A 14,512-nucleotide genomic window follows, 5' to 3' on the forward strand; every position below is an offset into this window, starting at 1 on the left:
TCCAGCTTCCCGAGGGAACCGGAGGAAACACCGGCCACGTGCACACCGCAAGTCCGGGCTTCCACGCAACCGAAGCAGGGTGCCCGAGAACCGGTGCACCTCCAGCTTCCCGAGGGAACCGGAGGAAACACCGGCCACGTGCACACCGCAAGTCCGGGCTTCCACGCAACCGAAGCAGGGTGCCCGAGAACCGGTGGACCTCCAGCTTCCCGAGGGAACCGGAGGAAACACCGGCCACGTGCACACCGCAAGTCCGGGCTTCCACGCAACCGAAGCAGGGTGCCCGAGAACCGGTGCACCTCCAGCTTCCCGAGGGAACCGGAGGAAACACCGGCCACGTGCACACCGCAAGTCCGGGCTTCCACGCAACCGAAGCAGGGTGCCCGAGAACCGGTGGACCTCCAGCTTCCCGAGGGAACCGGAGGAAACACCGGCCACGTGCACACCGCAAGTCCGGGCTTCCACGCAACCGAAGCAGGGTGCCCGCGAACCGGTGGACCTCCAGCTTCCCGAGGGAACCGGAGGAAACACCGGCCACGTGCACACCGCAAGTCCGGGCTTCCACGCAACCGAAGCAGGGTGCCCGCGAACCGGTGGACCTCCAGCTTCCCGAGGGAACCGGAGGAAACACCGGCCACGTGCACACCGCAAGTCCGGGCTTCCACGTAGCTCCCAACCGACCCGGAGAGGCCACGGCCCCATCAGATGGGGCTAGGACACTCACCGGACCGGCCGGAGCCCACGGCCAGGGCTAGGAGCTCCAGCCAGCACCTGGGACCGCTGCGAAGCCGTCCACAGAGCACCGTCTGCAGCCTTTGCCCTGCCCGTCCTCCTCCACCGAGCTTTCACGCAGCTCACAACCGAACCAGAGAGGCCACCGGTCCATCAGATGGACCGAGGACGCTCACCGGACCGGCCGGAGCCCACGGCCAGGGCTAGGAGCTCCAGCCAGCACCTGGGACCGCTGCGAAGCCGTCCACAGAGCACCGTCTGCAGCCTTTGCCCTGCCCGTCCTCCACCGAGCTTTCACGCAGCTCACAACCGAACCAGAGAGGCCACCGGTCCATCAGATGGACCGAGGACGCTCACCGGACCGGCCGGAGCCCAAAAGCCAGAGCTCAGACTTCCAACGGGCACCTGGGACCGCTGCGAAGCCGCCCAGAGAGCACCGTCTTCGGCCTCAGCCCGGCTCACCTTTGCCTGTGCTTTCTCGCTTCCACGGAGCTCACAACCGAACCAGAGAGGCCACCGGTCCATCAGATGGACCGAGGACGCTCACCGGACCGGCCGGAGCCCACGGCCAGGGCTAGGAGCTCCAGCCAGCACCTGGGACCGCTGCGAAGCCGTCCACAGAGCACCGTCTGCAGCCTTTGCCCTGCCCGTCCTCCTCCACCGAGCTTTCACGCAGCTCACAACCGAACCAGAGAGGCCACCGGTCCATCAGATGGACCGAGGACGCTCACCGGACCGGCCGGAGCCCACGGCCAGGGCTAGGAGCTCCAGCCAGCACCTGGGACCGCTGCGAAGCCGTCCACAGAGCACCGTCTGCAGCCTTTGCCCTGCCCGTCCTCCACCGAGCTTTCACGCAGCTCACAACCGAACCAGAGAGGCCACCGGTCCATCAGATGGACCGAGGACGCTCACCGGACCGGCCGGAGCCCAAAGCCAGAGCTCAGAGCTTCCAGCCAGGCACCTGGGACCGCTGCGAAGCCGCCCAGAGAGCACCGTCTTCGGCCTCAGCCCGGCTCACCTTTGCCCGTGCTTTCTCGCTTCCACGGAGCTCAGAACCGACCCAGACAGGCTCCAGGCCCATCAGATGGGCCTGGGACACTCACCGGACCGGCCCGAGCCCACTCCTGTACCGCCCCAGTGATCCACAAAGCCAGAGAGACATTGTGGAAAAACGGCTTAAAATGCTGGAAAAAGCCGAAAAAAAGTTCAATAAGGAGCCTTCTCTACGCTCTGGAACTCCCACGGAACCTGTCTGGGCTCTCACCGCACCGTCCAGAGCCCACCACAGAGATCCAGAGAAGCGGAGAGAAAATCTGGAAAAACGGCTTAAAATGCTGGAAAAAGCCGAAAAAGGGGTCTGAATCGGCCTTATCTGAGCTCCAAAAGACCCCTAAAACCTCTCTGGATCAAAACACTTTGTCATTTTTCGCTCAAAGTCCTCTTTTTCAACTCTCTCCTATAATCCCGCCGGTGGGATTTTTCTCCGTAAGGTCTCGAAATCCCGTCTATTGCCGAAGCCTTGGTGAAGCCCCGATTTTAGCGGGGATGGGCAATGGTTTGGAGGTCCGCCAAACTTTCGACGGTTATCACGGCTTCTGTGAACCGTTTAGAGACGACTCCGCCGCACAGGGCCCTTCTCTGGACCGCGGGCTGTCGGCCCATGGTTGATTTTGGCCGAAAATATGCATTTTTGACCGTTTTGACCAATTATGGTTTTCGACTTATAATTCCGCCTACGGACGTCCCAGAGGCCAACCGACCACACCAGAGGATTCTCCGGACTCTGGCCTTTCCGGCAATATGCGGCTTGCCCCGGGGAAATGCGTTTTTAAAAAAATTTATGGAGGTCGAAAATCACCGGGGCCTCCGGAGCCCCGAGGCCGACGACAGTGAGGTGCTGCGGATACGGCCGCCTGCGCAGGTGCCCTCCTCTGGAAGTCCGAAATTTTTACTTTTTCCCAGGAACACGGGAGTAACATAGGCGTGATCAGGGCATCGTGCTGGGCTTATTGATCCTACTTTCGAGCCCCCTGGTCCCCGGGAAAGTGCCTTTTCGAACCCTTTGAGCAGTTCGGGTTTTCGATTTTTAATTCCTCCTGCGGACGTCCCAGAGGCCAAACGACCACACCAGGCTACTCTCCGGACTCTGGCCTTTCCGGCAATATGCGGCTTTCCCCGGGGAAATGCGTTTTTAAAAAAATTTATGGAGGTCGAAAATCACCGGGGCATCGGGAGCTCGAGGCCGACGACAGTGAGGTGCTGCGGATACGGCCGCCTGCTTGAGGGACCCCCTCTGGAAGTCCGAAAATTCAACTTTATCCCAGGATGATGGGAGTCACATAGGCGTGATCAGGGCATCGTGCTGGGCTTATTGATCCTGGTTTGGAACCCCCTGGTCCCCGGGAAAGTGCATTTTTGACCGTTTTGACCAATTATGGTTTTCGATTTTTAATTCCTCCTGCGGGCGTCCCAGAAGCCAAACGACCACACCAGAGGATTCTCCGGACTCTGGCCTTTCCGGCAATATGCGGCTTCCCCCGGGGAAATGCGTTTTTGAAAAAATTTATGGAGGTCGAAAATCACCGGGGCATCGGGAGCTCGAGGCCGAGGACAGTGAGGTGCTGCGGATACGGCCGCCTGCTTGAGGGACCCCCTCTGGAAGTCCGAAAATTCAACTTTATCCCAGGACGACGGGAGTGACACGGCCGTGATCAGGGCAATATTCTGAGCTTATTGATCCTGGTTTGGAACCCCCTGGTCCCCGGGAAAGTGCCTTTTCGAACCCTTTGAGCAGTTCGGGTTTTCGATTTTTAATTCCTCCTGCGGGCGTCCCAGAAGCCAAACGACCACACCAGAGGATTCTCCGGACTCTGGCCTTTCCGGCAATATGCGGCTTCCCCCGGGGAAATGCGTTTTTGAAAAAATTTATGGAGGTCGAAAATCACCGGGGTCCTCCGGAGCCTCGAGGCCGAGGACGGTGAGGTGCTGCGGATACGGCCGCCCGCGCAGGTGCCCTGCCCTGGAAGTCCTGGAAGTCCTGGAACCTCACGCCCCCTCCGGACCGCGGCATCCCACTGTTAAGCACCCCTAACTCGGACTGGACCCTCCAGCACGCAAGGCCCTGAGGTTCGTGCCCCTGGGAAGGCGGCCGGTCTTCGAGTCGAGAAATTTGCACTAAGTCCCGTCGACACTTAGACATTTTCTCGGCTCCGTGCCCCTGGGAAGGCGGCCGGTCTTCGAGTCGAGAAATTTGCACTAAGTCCCGTCGACACTTAGACATTTTCTCGGCTCCGTGCCCCTGGGAAGGCGGCCGGTCTTCGAGTCGAGAAATTTGCACTGAGTCCCGTCGACACTTAGACATTTTCTCGGCTCCGTGCCCCTGGGAAGGCGGCCGGTCTTCGAGTCGAGAAATTTGCACCGAGTCCCGTCGACACTTAGACATTTTCTCGGCTCCGTGCCCCTGGGAAGGCGGTGTAAGGAGGGGGTGGGAGGGAGGGTGCCCGTCCGAGCCGTAGCCCCGAGCGAGCGACTTTCGTTCCGCCGGGCCCCCCCGCGGACGGGGCGGGCCGGCCCCTAACCCTACCCTAGCTCAGTGAGGGTCATGGTCCTGGACCACGACCCGACCTGGAACTTGGGCCGCAGAACTAAAGCAGCCTTGGTCTGGATTGCCAGACTGGGGACCAAATCACCCTTGGGCCTGAACGGGGAGTGATCGCCTCGGCTTTGGGGGCCGCCGGAGCGGTATGGCCTGTGTGTGGTGCCCTCGTGACCTTTGGTGACGGGGACACTGACGGTCTGTGGACCGTTTTTTTCTCTTCTCGCTTGCTTTAAAGTGCCAAGAGTTTTCAATGGCGGCAACGCCGTTCGTATACGTTTGCCTATACATTCCACATATTTTGACCGAGCTGCATCAAACTTGGCCTGAGTGATCCTGGTGGAATGCCCGTCGGACCAACGTCATCATATTATGACGTCATCTAAGCCCCGCCCCCTCAGAACAGGAAGTGCCGTTTTTTTCCTTGGAAAACTCTGTTTATGGCTCTTTAGACCTAATCAAGATGATTCGGATGATAAACTCTGTCAATGCTCGCTGCTGGCTGAACCGTGTGGGCGTGGCCAAATGGCGAATTTCAGTCCCTCACCATATTCATACGTTTGGCTCTAATTCACACATGGATCATCCGATTGGCGCCAAACTGGATATGTATGACCTTTGTTCACCTCTAAAGAGCCCAACAGGTTTGAGATTTAATTTGACTCCACTGCGCCCCCTAAGTTAATACATCGGCTGTATCTCCTCGATGCATCGACCGATCTGCACCAGATTTTTTGACAGTCGTCGGGGAGCGCCGCCGAACGCATTCACGCGTATCGACTGGTAGACGGGCAGGGAAAATGCGCGACAGCTTCTGCGGTGGCTGGCGGGCGGCTCTGCTGGAAACTGCGGCAGAGCTTCTGCGGTGGGGAGTGGGCTGCGGCTCTGGAAACTGCGCGAGAGCTTCTGCGGTAGCTGGAACCCCCGCGGCGGCCAATAGGCCGGAGCAGCGCTTGCTGCGAGGGCCGCCCGAGGCTGCTTGCAGCTTTAATTTTATTTTATTTTTTTACATATTGTCTCGCTTTGGAAATTCTTTAGTGTTAGAGTTATGGTTGTAGTGTGGATCCAATTGCAGCAGGTGAGAGATGAAATAGTTTTCATGTATGTTTAATACAAAAAATGAAGAATAAAATTTACAAATTTTATGGTATAGTATGAAGAGGGATTTTCTGAAAGACTGTCTGAGGGTCAGTTACTTCTCTCTATGGAAACAAGGGTTAGGGTTATGTTTAGAATCATATATCCACTTTTAAAGGTTTCCATTTGTGGATGATTTTCTCCACACATTGAATGATGAACTTTAAATGTGCTATTGCTCATAAACTTGGAATTAAATACTTTTAGCTTCTTTTCACAACATGGCTGTGATAGGGTGAAATAAAACAATATTTTCTAAAACAAAATGTTCTTACTACTTTTGATCACAGTGAAAATCAAACTTCGAAAATAAAATTATTCCACATTTATGAGTAATAATGTAATTTGGAAATGATCTTATCCTGATTTATAAACAGCAGCTATTGTCTGTAGCTCTGAGAGAATTACATGGTTGTCAATATAGACAACCATGTACCAGACAGTGATTAACTGAACAGTTAATCAATGCTTTTGATGTCTGTTTCTGACTGTAGCTTGTTTTCCTGTTAAAGAATTCACAATGCACTCATTTCTTCTAAAGGCAATCCCAGCATTGACTTTGACGAGGATCCAATTATTTACAGTTTTTTCCCCAATATATTTTATTGAATTTTCTCTTTTAGGAGACAACAAACTTACAAACAACAAACTTAACGTTGTAAACATGTACTTATAGACACTTGCATTCACTCACGCACTCACCATTCAAACCTGCATTTGTTTAGTTTTAAAAATATGCAAAACCCTTTAGATTAAGACAGAGAAAAATAAGACAATATGGCAATGGAAACTGTAGTCGACATCCATTAATAAGCTCTGTCTTCAGTCCCTACGATCCTCATATATGGCTCCCAGAGGTTTACCCTTGGTGATGCATGTTAGTTTTTCCAGTCCGAGCGAATTTATAATTTCTTTCTTCCAGAGTCCCAGGGAGGGAGCTCCAATGCTCCTCCAGCATATTGCAATAGATCTTCTGGCTTGAAGAAGTCCGTAATCTATCAGTTTAGTTTTAGTCTGTGATTCTTTAAATTCCACTGGGTATATTCATAGAACACAGATTTTAACCTATAATGGGACTTTCACCTTAAACAATTCAGATAGACACCCAATAACATCCTTCCAAAACTTCTGGATTTTAAGACATTCCCACAAACAATGGAGAAGAGTTCCTTTTTCAAATAAGCATTTAGTGCAAGTATCTGGAATATCACTGGACATATGATTAAGCGTAACTGATGTTATATAGCAATTATTTACAGTTAATTATAGTGTGTATTACACATTGAAGGATGTATGAAAACAGTTTTAAATCAAACGGAAAGGAGGTTTTACAACATGACATGAGAAACTTCAAATTCCATCTAATGTTGACTTCAACCAATTAACACAATTATACGGTGATGAATTATTTTTAAGGCTAAGGCTGGTTACATTCAGATCCCTCAGAGAAAGTATATCCCCAATTGTCATGGAAAATACTGAAATTTAATACAAAATCTCCTAACTAGAATCCAAAATCAACTGTTAGCTTTTAGGTTCAATTAGAAATTCCCACAAATGTCTCGGATACAGCATAAAGAACTCTAAATGCTTTCAGGGTTAGGGTTAGGTTAGGTTTATACTGCTCAGGATTGCAAATAATTTTATTAAGACCCCAACATGCACTATAACCCAAGAACAAAGCTCAAACTGAAACCTGTGCAGCAACTAATCTTAAACACATTCCAGCCTTCATTTCACTCTTGCTTCTCAGTTCCAATCTAAATGACAACAAGCCAAATCATGTCCAAAACAAATAATTTAATAAATTATGTTTCATATACAAAGGTTAGGAAAGACTTAGGCAACAAATACAAAACAGGCTTCTGCACAATCATAGTACATCAAGAAGGGCGCAGAGATCAAGTTGTCTTGGCAGAAAAGTTTGGGTCAGATTCATCTAATTATTAATAAACTACAGCTGAGGGCTGGAAGGTCAAAACTTGGAAAACCACCTGGGGAGTCAGAGTTGGGAGATTTGGCTGTGGTTCTGCTTGGCCTCTGCTCTCTCCTAATGATAAGGGTCCCATATGGAGCACTGGATTAAAAGCCTATCAACCTCTGGCTGTAGAAAACTGCTCACTGCAATGATGAACAATTTATTACTGCATGTGATCAGTAGGCCAGTTTTTCCGCTTCCCTAAGTAAGTAGCTAAGATAGACTTTGTTTTTAACACACATTTTTAGCTTTTTGCTTGTTAAATAAATTAAGATATTCTGTTCTTATATTTACAACATTTTAACAGCTAGTAAAAGTCGGATTTTTGAGGCATGAGATACGGATGCGTACAAAGGGGCACACCATTACGGTTTGAGAGACAAACAGTTGAGAAGATGTTGGCGAGTAAACTTTTCTGTTTTAGTAGAATTAAAAGTTGGCTTAAATGACCACAGTGTGGCGACGCCATGCTCTCCTCCTGGCTTGAGAATCTGGAGCCAACCTTAACACCACAGAGGAGGATCGCTGATCAGTCCATCCTGAAGTAGAGGAGAAGGCAGAAAAGGGATGTTGAGCTGAGCCTGCTGTGACGGATCTCTGTTGAAGAAATCCACACTGAGCTGCTAGCACTTCCCCAGCTCTGATCACCTTTACCCCATCTGATCTCTGACCTCTGCCAATCTCCTGGCCCCGGCCCAGCTCCAGGTTAATGGAGGTGGCCCTGGTCCTAGCAGGCCTGCCTGTACTGGCTGCCTGACTCCACTCTGTAAGGCAACTGGAGGTCTGCAAAGATGGGGGGCAGCTGGGGGAGATCCAGAATGGAACGCTGGGACGTTCTTTGACGTCGCTCGGAATCTTGGTATGTGATGGTGGGCTTGTTGCTGCTGGAGGTTTTGGGTATTTGCCGTGGCTCTGCTGAGAACCAAGGAAAGAACCTCCCCCCCCGTCTGCTCCCTTCCTCACAGCTGTTTCTTCTTCTCCTTTTCCCTCTTCAGATGTCTGCACATGTTCCACTCCATGTCTTTTTTCTTTTTTGGAGCAGGTATGTTCCCCCTGGACCAGTTCTTGCGGTCCCCTTCCATCAAGGGGACCTTCATCTCTCTCTCCGTAGCTTGTGTTTTTGACCAGTTCATGCTCAGAGTCCTCATCGCCGCTGCTGACTGTTAGATGGGTGCTGAGGCATTTTTTACGTTTGCGGGTCACAGCAGAGATGATGGACTTGGGAAGGAAGTCCCTGGCATTTAAATCTTTCTTGGAAGTGGAAGAAATCTGAAAAGATGAAACCCCAGACTAGAAATCAGGCATTTCATCCTTATTTACAGAATATAAAAAATGAATATCACAGTAGTATCCTTCTCTTTACCTTCAGTTTAATTGAGTCACTGGCGGTGGAATCTACCCAAAGAAAGGAAGATGTGTGTTAGAACCAAGTTTTGCAAAGTGATTTAAAATGATAACAAATCTACAACCCAACTTTCTGGAAAACTCTTAGTGTCGGATTATTTATCTTTATTAATGAGTCACCTGGAGGTTATCGACACAATGGTTTGTGTTGTCTGACAGAAAGACAGAAATGATGGCAGGAAAAACAAGAGGATGACAGAGGGGCACCACACCCAAACACACACCACACACGCACATATGCTGTAGTTGGAAGACCTGGTCCTACCGAAGAGGGCGATCCAGGGTCTGAGCTAGAGCAAAGGAGAGCAGAAGGTTCAGGAGAGAGAAAGTTTGAAATGCTGAATGTTGACTGACTTTAGCAGTAGATCTGGGAGCATCAAGCTTTCACTGGTCATCTGAGCAGATATGAAGACCCTGAACCATGCTGGCACATCAACCAGACTGCAGGGGGTGCTTATTTTATTCAGATTTTGGGGTGCTGTATATGCTGCTCTAAGTTCAGCATATACATAGTGCTAATTGATTACTCTTATTCCCTCTTTAGACCAAAGGCAAGCCCGACTCCATGATGTATAAACGTGGCTGGATTGGGAGAAATGTGGAACAGTTCTTGAATGAGGGGAATGATGACACCGCAAGGTGTTCTCTTGTGATCCCACCATGTTCCTTAACCCCACTACCCACTGTGCTCATGCCACAATGCTGCTTCTGCCATGTTCCATTATTGTATCTTGTTGAACCAGAAATATGGAAGTTTCATGGTCTCCACCATCAGTTTGGGCTTTCCACTGGGAAGTATCCTGATCAGCACTCTGTCACCAGATCGGTAGCAGCAGCATGAAGGGGAGCGCTGTGCAACCTGAGCATGCTGGATCTGGAGCTAACCCTGTGAGCTGATCACACTCCCGCTGAAGCCTGAAGGTGGTTCTGCTGTGAATAACCCCTCTGCCCCCATCTTCCTCCTCACTGGATTGTCTGTGATATTCTGAAGGAACACAGCAGTCAGACAGATGGTCCAGGTTCTCCTGCTACAAGGCCTGGGTGTGGCTGACTGTCTAGCTGGTTAGGTGCAGTTTCCATGTGGAGACGCTGTTGGAAGAAACATACACTGAAGAAACATACAGTGACGCCTCTGCAAGTCCAGCATGAGCAGAACCATGTAGTCATGTGAGGTCAGTCCTGCTTCATATTCCCATGAGCTGCTCCAAAGCTTCGTTCAGGCCCAGTTCGACACTGCCATGACATCCAACCAAAACATTAACCAACCTCTACCCACTGATACCTGAAGGTGGAGTCTACTGCACCCCGGAAGACCTCTAAGACCCTCAAACACTAACCACACTATCTGGTGTGATGGATAAGTCTTCATGTTTTACAGAGCTCCAACTCCACAACAAAACCAAATCAGACATTTCCAAGTCAGTTAGGCAACAAATACAAATGTTTATGAAATATATAATCTACTGACATAAACATTTTCAATAATGTAATACACAGTTTTTTTAAACAAAGTTCTCCATATTCTAATCAAATTGTTAGAGAACACACTCATTGCATTAAGATTTGTTTCCTGAGTGATAGACTGGCTGGAACCCAGGGTCTGCCCTGGAGAGTGTAATCAGGGGGTCTTCTTACTATAAGTGAAAAAAATCTGCCAGTGGAACTAGTACATTTTCATCAATATTAAGGAATTATTGAGTTAAAACAAGTTGTTATGTCTTGCTGAAAAAAATTCTTGTAAGGTAGTTTTGTCATATTTTAAATGTGCAGAGAATCTTACACTAGAAAGTAGATAAAAGTACTTGGTCAGATTTAGTGTCTTTGCAGTGTGGTACCAGGTATGCCTGCTTTATGAAGCAATTCTGTAAGGCGGTTTCCTCTAAAGTCTCAGTGCTCACTGTATTTGACAGTCTGAGATTAGATGGTTTGTCCACTTCTAATGTGAACTGAAAAAGCTGTAAATGAAGCACAGAAAGCTTGGATTGCTTGGTCCTCCTCACCTGAAGCATCCCCAGGCATGCCCGGCCTGCCAATGTTTGACAGCAGGTGATCGATGTTAGGGACAGGTTGAATGTCCCGCTTACCCTCAGGAACCTACAAACACACACATCCCCCAAATAAATGTAAACCTGGATACATTTTCCTGTTATGAATTTTACATAGGGACATGGGGGGGCAAACTCACCATATTGTCCTGATCCAGCTCACCATCGCAGAAGAACCAGTCATGCTGTAAAATCAAAGCAGCACAATGTCAATGCAGGTCAAGGTTCTGCTGGAGCTTCTGAGGTTGTAGGTGGTCACTCTTACATGAAGGATGAGTGTTTCCACTATTTTATAACGGTCGGGCATGTGGGTGACCATGTCAGTCATATTGTCCTCTGACGTCCTCACCAGAGTGGGACCAAACACCAAAGCTAGGTTTCTTGGCTCCATCTGGAATAAGACAGAACTCCATCAGTGACAAAATGCTGGGTTTCAGTAGAAACGCTCAGTCAATATCAGGGGGCACAATGCTCACCTTGTTCTTTTCAGAGTGGTCTGCCACCATCTTCAAGTGACTCACCAGGAACTTAAGGGTATGGTAATAATAATCTGGGAGGTCATGGATCTGAAACGAGCCGAGGGATGAATGTTAGGAATGTCATCTGGTTTTATCACAGCAGATTTTAAAAGGAAAGCTGTCCACATCTTGAGAGCGCACCAGTTTTTTCATGGTCTTCAGTCTGTCATCAGCAACTTCTATCCGGTTGGCATCAATGAAGCTGTTATATTTGTCTGTGTGCAAAAAACAGCAATCCTCTTCTTAAAGGTGAAAAACTCAGTGACAACAGCTGCTTTCATGCTGTAGATGTCTGCAGAGTGAAGAATGAGGCTCAGGACACCCAGACTCACCGTCAGTGAACAGAGGCTCTGGCAGTTTTCTGAAGAATGATTTCAGCAGGCTGCTGATAACATTCAGATCTTGCCATCTCTGTAAAGAGACGAAAGGAGGCAGAATTATCCAAATCAAATCTATGATCCTAAAGGCAGCATGTCCCATCAAAAGTCTAAGAAAATGAGAGCTCTCCAAACCTCTTCAGCAGTGTTGATGTCCAGGCCCTTGTTGAGGTGTTCCTGCAGACTTGACACCATGGCATTGTTTCCAGGCACGCGGTAGATCCCAGTGTACTCCAGACCAGAGGACTCCACCACACCGCAGCATATTTCAACAATCAGAGGGACAAACTGTGGACAGGAAAATGTCTCTACTTCTTGGAACCACAACCACTTTCAAGTGTATCCCTTAAATGATCATAAAAAGACTCTCTTTCTCTGTTCACAAGTCTCTATGTTTACCTGTTTGAATGAAGAGTTATTATAAATGGCATTTTCCTTCAGTAAGAAAATCAAAAAGCAAATGTAAATAAGCTTCTGAGATGTATCACTCTCCACTTTTGTGAAGTAGTTGATGTCATTCCCAAGTTGATATTTTATGAAAACTTTCCATCATGCCAAGTCCTTGGTAAGAGTGTTTTGGGAAGCAGAGCAGTGGCAGTTGTTGAAAAAGAAAAATTAGTGAGTCAGAATAAGAAACTTTTTTTCAAATTAGCCAACTTTTTCTTCAGCATAGACCGGTCTTTGTCAAACACTGGTACCCTACAAAGTGGTGGTCCACGGGCACCCCCTACTGGTCTGTGACGTACTGCATGTAAACAACCGTTTATTTGCTGAGACGTTAGCCTGACAAAGAACTGTGTTTAAGAATAATGGATAAATGACTTAAGACCGGGAAAGAAAACCTAAAGATACTGGTAGAAAGTTTATCAGAGTGAGTTGCAGAACTTTTGATTTTGAACACTAATATGATGCATGCTGCATTCACCCAGATCTATGTTTGCGGCAATGCTGAATGCAATAAGATGGTGACAAGGCGGTTAACAGTGCTGCGTCTCACACTGACCAACTGCATTGTAATACCTAAAATAAAATTTTGTTGGGCTATCTACTGGCTGAAATTCAGAATGAGTTGCTTTGGCAAAACGAAATAAAAAAAAAATTTCAATAGCCCTAAAATGTTATTATTGCACAGACTTGTAGTAAATAACTTTTTTGATTTCCATGTATTTTCTATAACTGGAAAGCTTACAATCCACAAATTCAGAATCTGTAAATAACTCAGATTCTACACCCTGAGTTGAGTAGACTTATTCTTGGTTTTATTGTGGAAGGTTACATTTATAAAACAGAGACACCCTTCACATTAGGAGGAACAAAAATGAGTTAAGAGACTAATATTTTAATTACAGGTAGTATATATTAAGATGTTGTGTTATTGCAGGGGTAATTACAAATTAGGTGGTCTGCAAGTGTTTGCTAAATGGGACAAGTGGTCGTCAGCATGAAAAAGTGCGAGAAACACTGGCATAGAGAGACTGTCTTTCATCTGATTGCACAGCTCTTCATTGTTGTTCCAATGCTGCATTTCTGTATTCTATAGTTATCTTGTATGTTTACAGTGAAATAGTCTATTTGATGACTTGCAGAATAGTAAATAAAATCTTTTTATATATATATATCCATGCATTTGTCATTCTCTAATAAATTTTAGAAGGCATATCAATTCTCTTTGTATTAGTTTATTATTTGGGTATTAACCGACATTAATATTCCCTCCATATATTAAAAAGGATTTTTCTTCCTGTTGCTATGTGGTCAAGTAGTGATTTCAAGAATCTTTAATTTCAGTAGATGGTTTATCTATACCATAGATGCTATATCTATACCATTGATGGTATATCTATTCATCCATACCATCGATGGTATAGATCAGGGGTCTGAAACTCCAGTCTTCGAGGGCCGCTGTCCTGCAACTTTTAGATGTGCCTCTGCTGCACCACACCTGAATAGAATAATTAGGTCATTAGCAAGATCCTGGAGAACTGATCTACACAAGGAGGAGGTAATTAAGCCATTTCATTCCAGTGTTTTGTACCTGTGGCACATCTAAAAACTGCAGGACAGCGGCCCTCGAGGACTGGAGTTTGAGACCCCTGGTATAGATGGTATGGATGAATGAAATATCTAACATTCATTCTACTGAATGGTAGATATACCATCTACCATTCAATAGATGGTATATCTATACCATCTATTGAACAGGTATATATCTATACCATCTATTGAAAATACCAGCATGTCACATTGACTAATGTGAGATGCTGATTTTACAGTAATTGCTTCACTATCATGTACTGACCTTCACATTTTTTCTTACTTTAATAGTTTTAAATTTAGGCGAATTAGGCAGTAATAATCACTCTTCGTCATCTCCCTTCTTTATAGAAATCCTAACAGGTCCTGACTCCTGTGAGTGGCGTTTGAAAATGTATCATGCTCTCTTTAATCTTCCCAACCGTAGAACTCTTTTTAAGAGTTATGCTTGAAAATGACTTGCCATAAACGAACTGCATATATCTCAGGAAATAAAGGCAAAATGTGGTGAATTGTAGACTGCATGTGAGTTTTACAATGTATTTATCCAAAATTGACATTGACATCAGTTGATGATGTAATAACTGTAGAAGGTTCTGATCAGTTGTCTCTGACCTTTGCTCTCTTTTTAGGAAGTAATCTCCTCCCACACTGCCCGGTCCTCCTGGTCTGACTTTTAGGAATGTACCACT

General features: G+C 47.4%; 2 protein-coding genes across 6 annotated transcripts in view; one reads left to right on the forward strand and one right to left on the reverse strand.

The window, feature by feature from the left end:
- Nucleotides 1–1,873, forward strand: part of LOC111609899 (extensin-like) — a 1,988-nt gene extending 115 nt beyond the window's left edge. The window contains exons 1-2 of the mRNA XM_023341185.1: nt 1–710; nt 1,781–1,873. The exon at nt 1–710 is cut by the window's left edge and continues 115 nt beyond it. Of these exons, the coding sequence (XP_023196953.1) occupies nt 1–710; nt 1,781–1,873 (803 nt within the window). The remainder of the gene's footprint in view (nt 711–1,780) is intronic.
- Nucleotides 1,874–6,034: 4,161 nt separating this feature from the next.
- Nucleotides 6,035–14,512, reverse strand: part of LOC102223759 (rho GTPase-activating protein 23-like) — a 109,417-nt gene continuing 100,939 nt past the window's right edge. For 3 of the 5 annotated variants that reach the window (XM_023340538.1, XM_023340537.1, XM_023340536.1), the window contains exons 15-23: nt 11,922–12,074; nt 11,742–11,820; nt 11,551–11,624; nt 11,368–11,457; nt 11,157–11,282; nt 11,032–11,076; nt 10,847–10,940; nt 8,806–8,837; nt 6,035–8,711 (exon numbers count right to left, since the gene is read on the reverse strand). In XM_023340538.1, coding sequence (XP_023196306.1) covers nt 7,884–8,711; nt 8,806–8,837; nt 10,847–10,940; nt 11,032–11,076; nt 11,157–11,282; nt 11,368–11,457; nt 11,551–11,624; nt 11,742–11,820; nt 11,922–12,074 — 1,521 coding nt within the window. In that variant the 3' untranslated portion in view covers nt 6,035–7,883. Of the gene's footprint in view, nt 8,712–8,805; nt 8,838–9,081; nt 9,137–10,846; nt 10,941–11,031; nt 11,077–11,156; nt 11,283–11,367; nt 11,458–11,550; nt 11,625–11,741; nt 11,821–11,921; nt 12,075–14,512 lie in introns of all 5 variants that reach the window. The other 2 variants (XM_023340539.1, XR_002753362.1) reach the window with 2 other exon arrangements.

Source organism: Xiphophorus maculatus, chromosome 10 (assembly GCF_002775205.1).
Source record: "Xiphophorus maculatus strain JP 163 A chromosome 10, X_maculatus-5.0-male, whole genome shotgun sequence".
Taxonomy (NCBI): domain Eukaryota; kingdom Metazoa; phylum Chordata; class Actinopteri; order Cyprinodontiformes; family Poeciliidae; genus Xiphophorus; species Xiphophorus maculatus.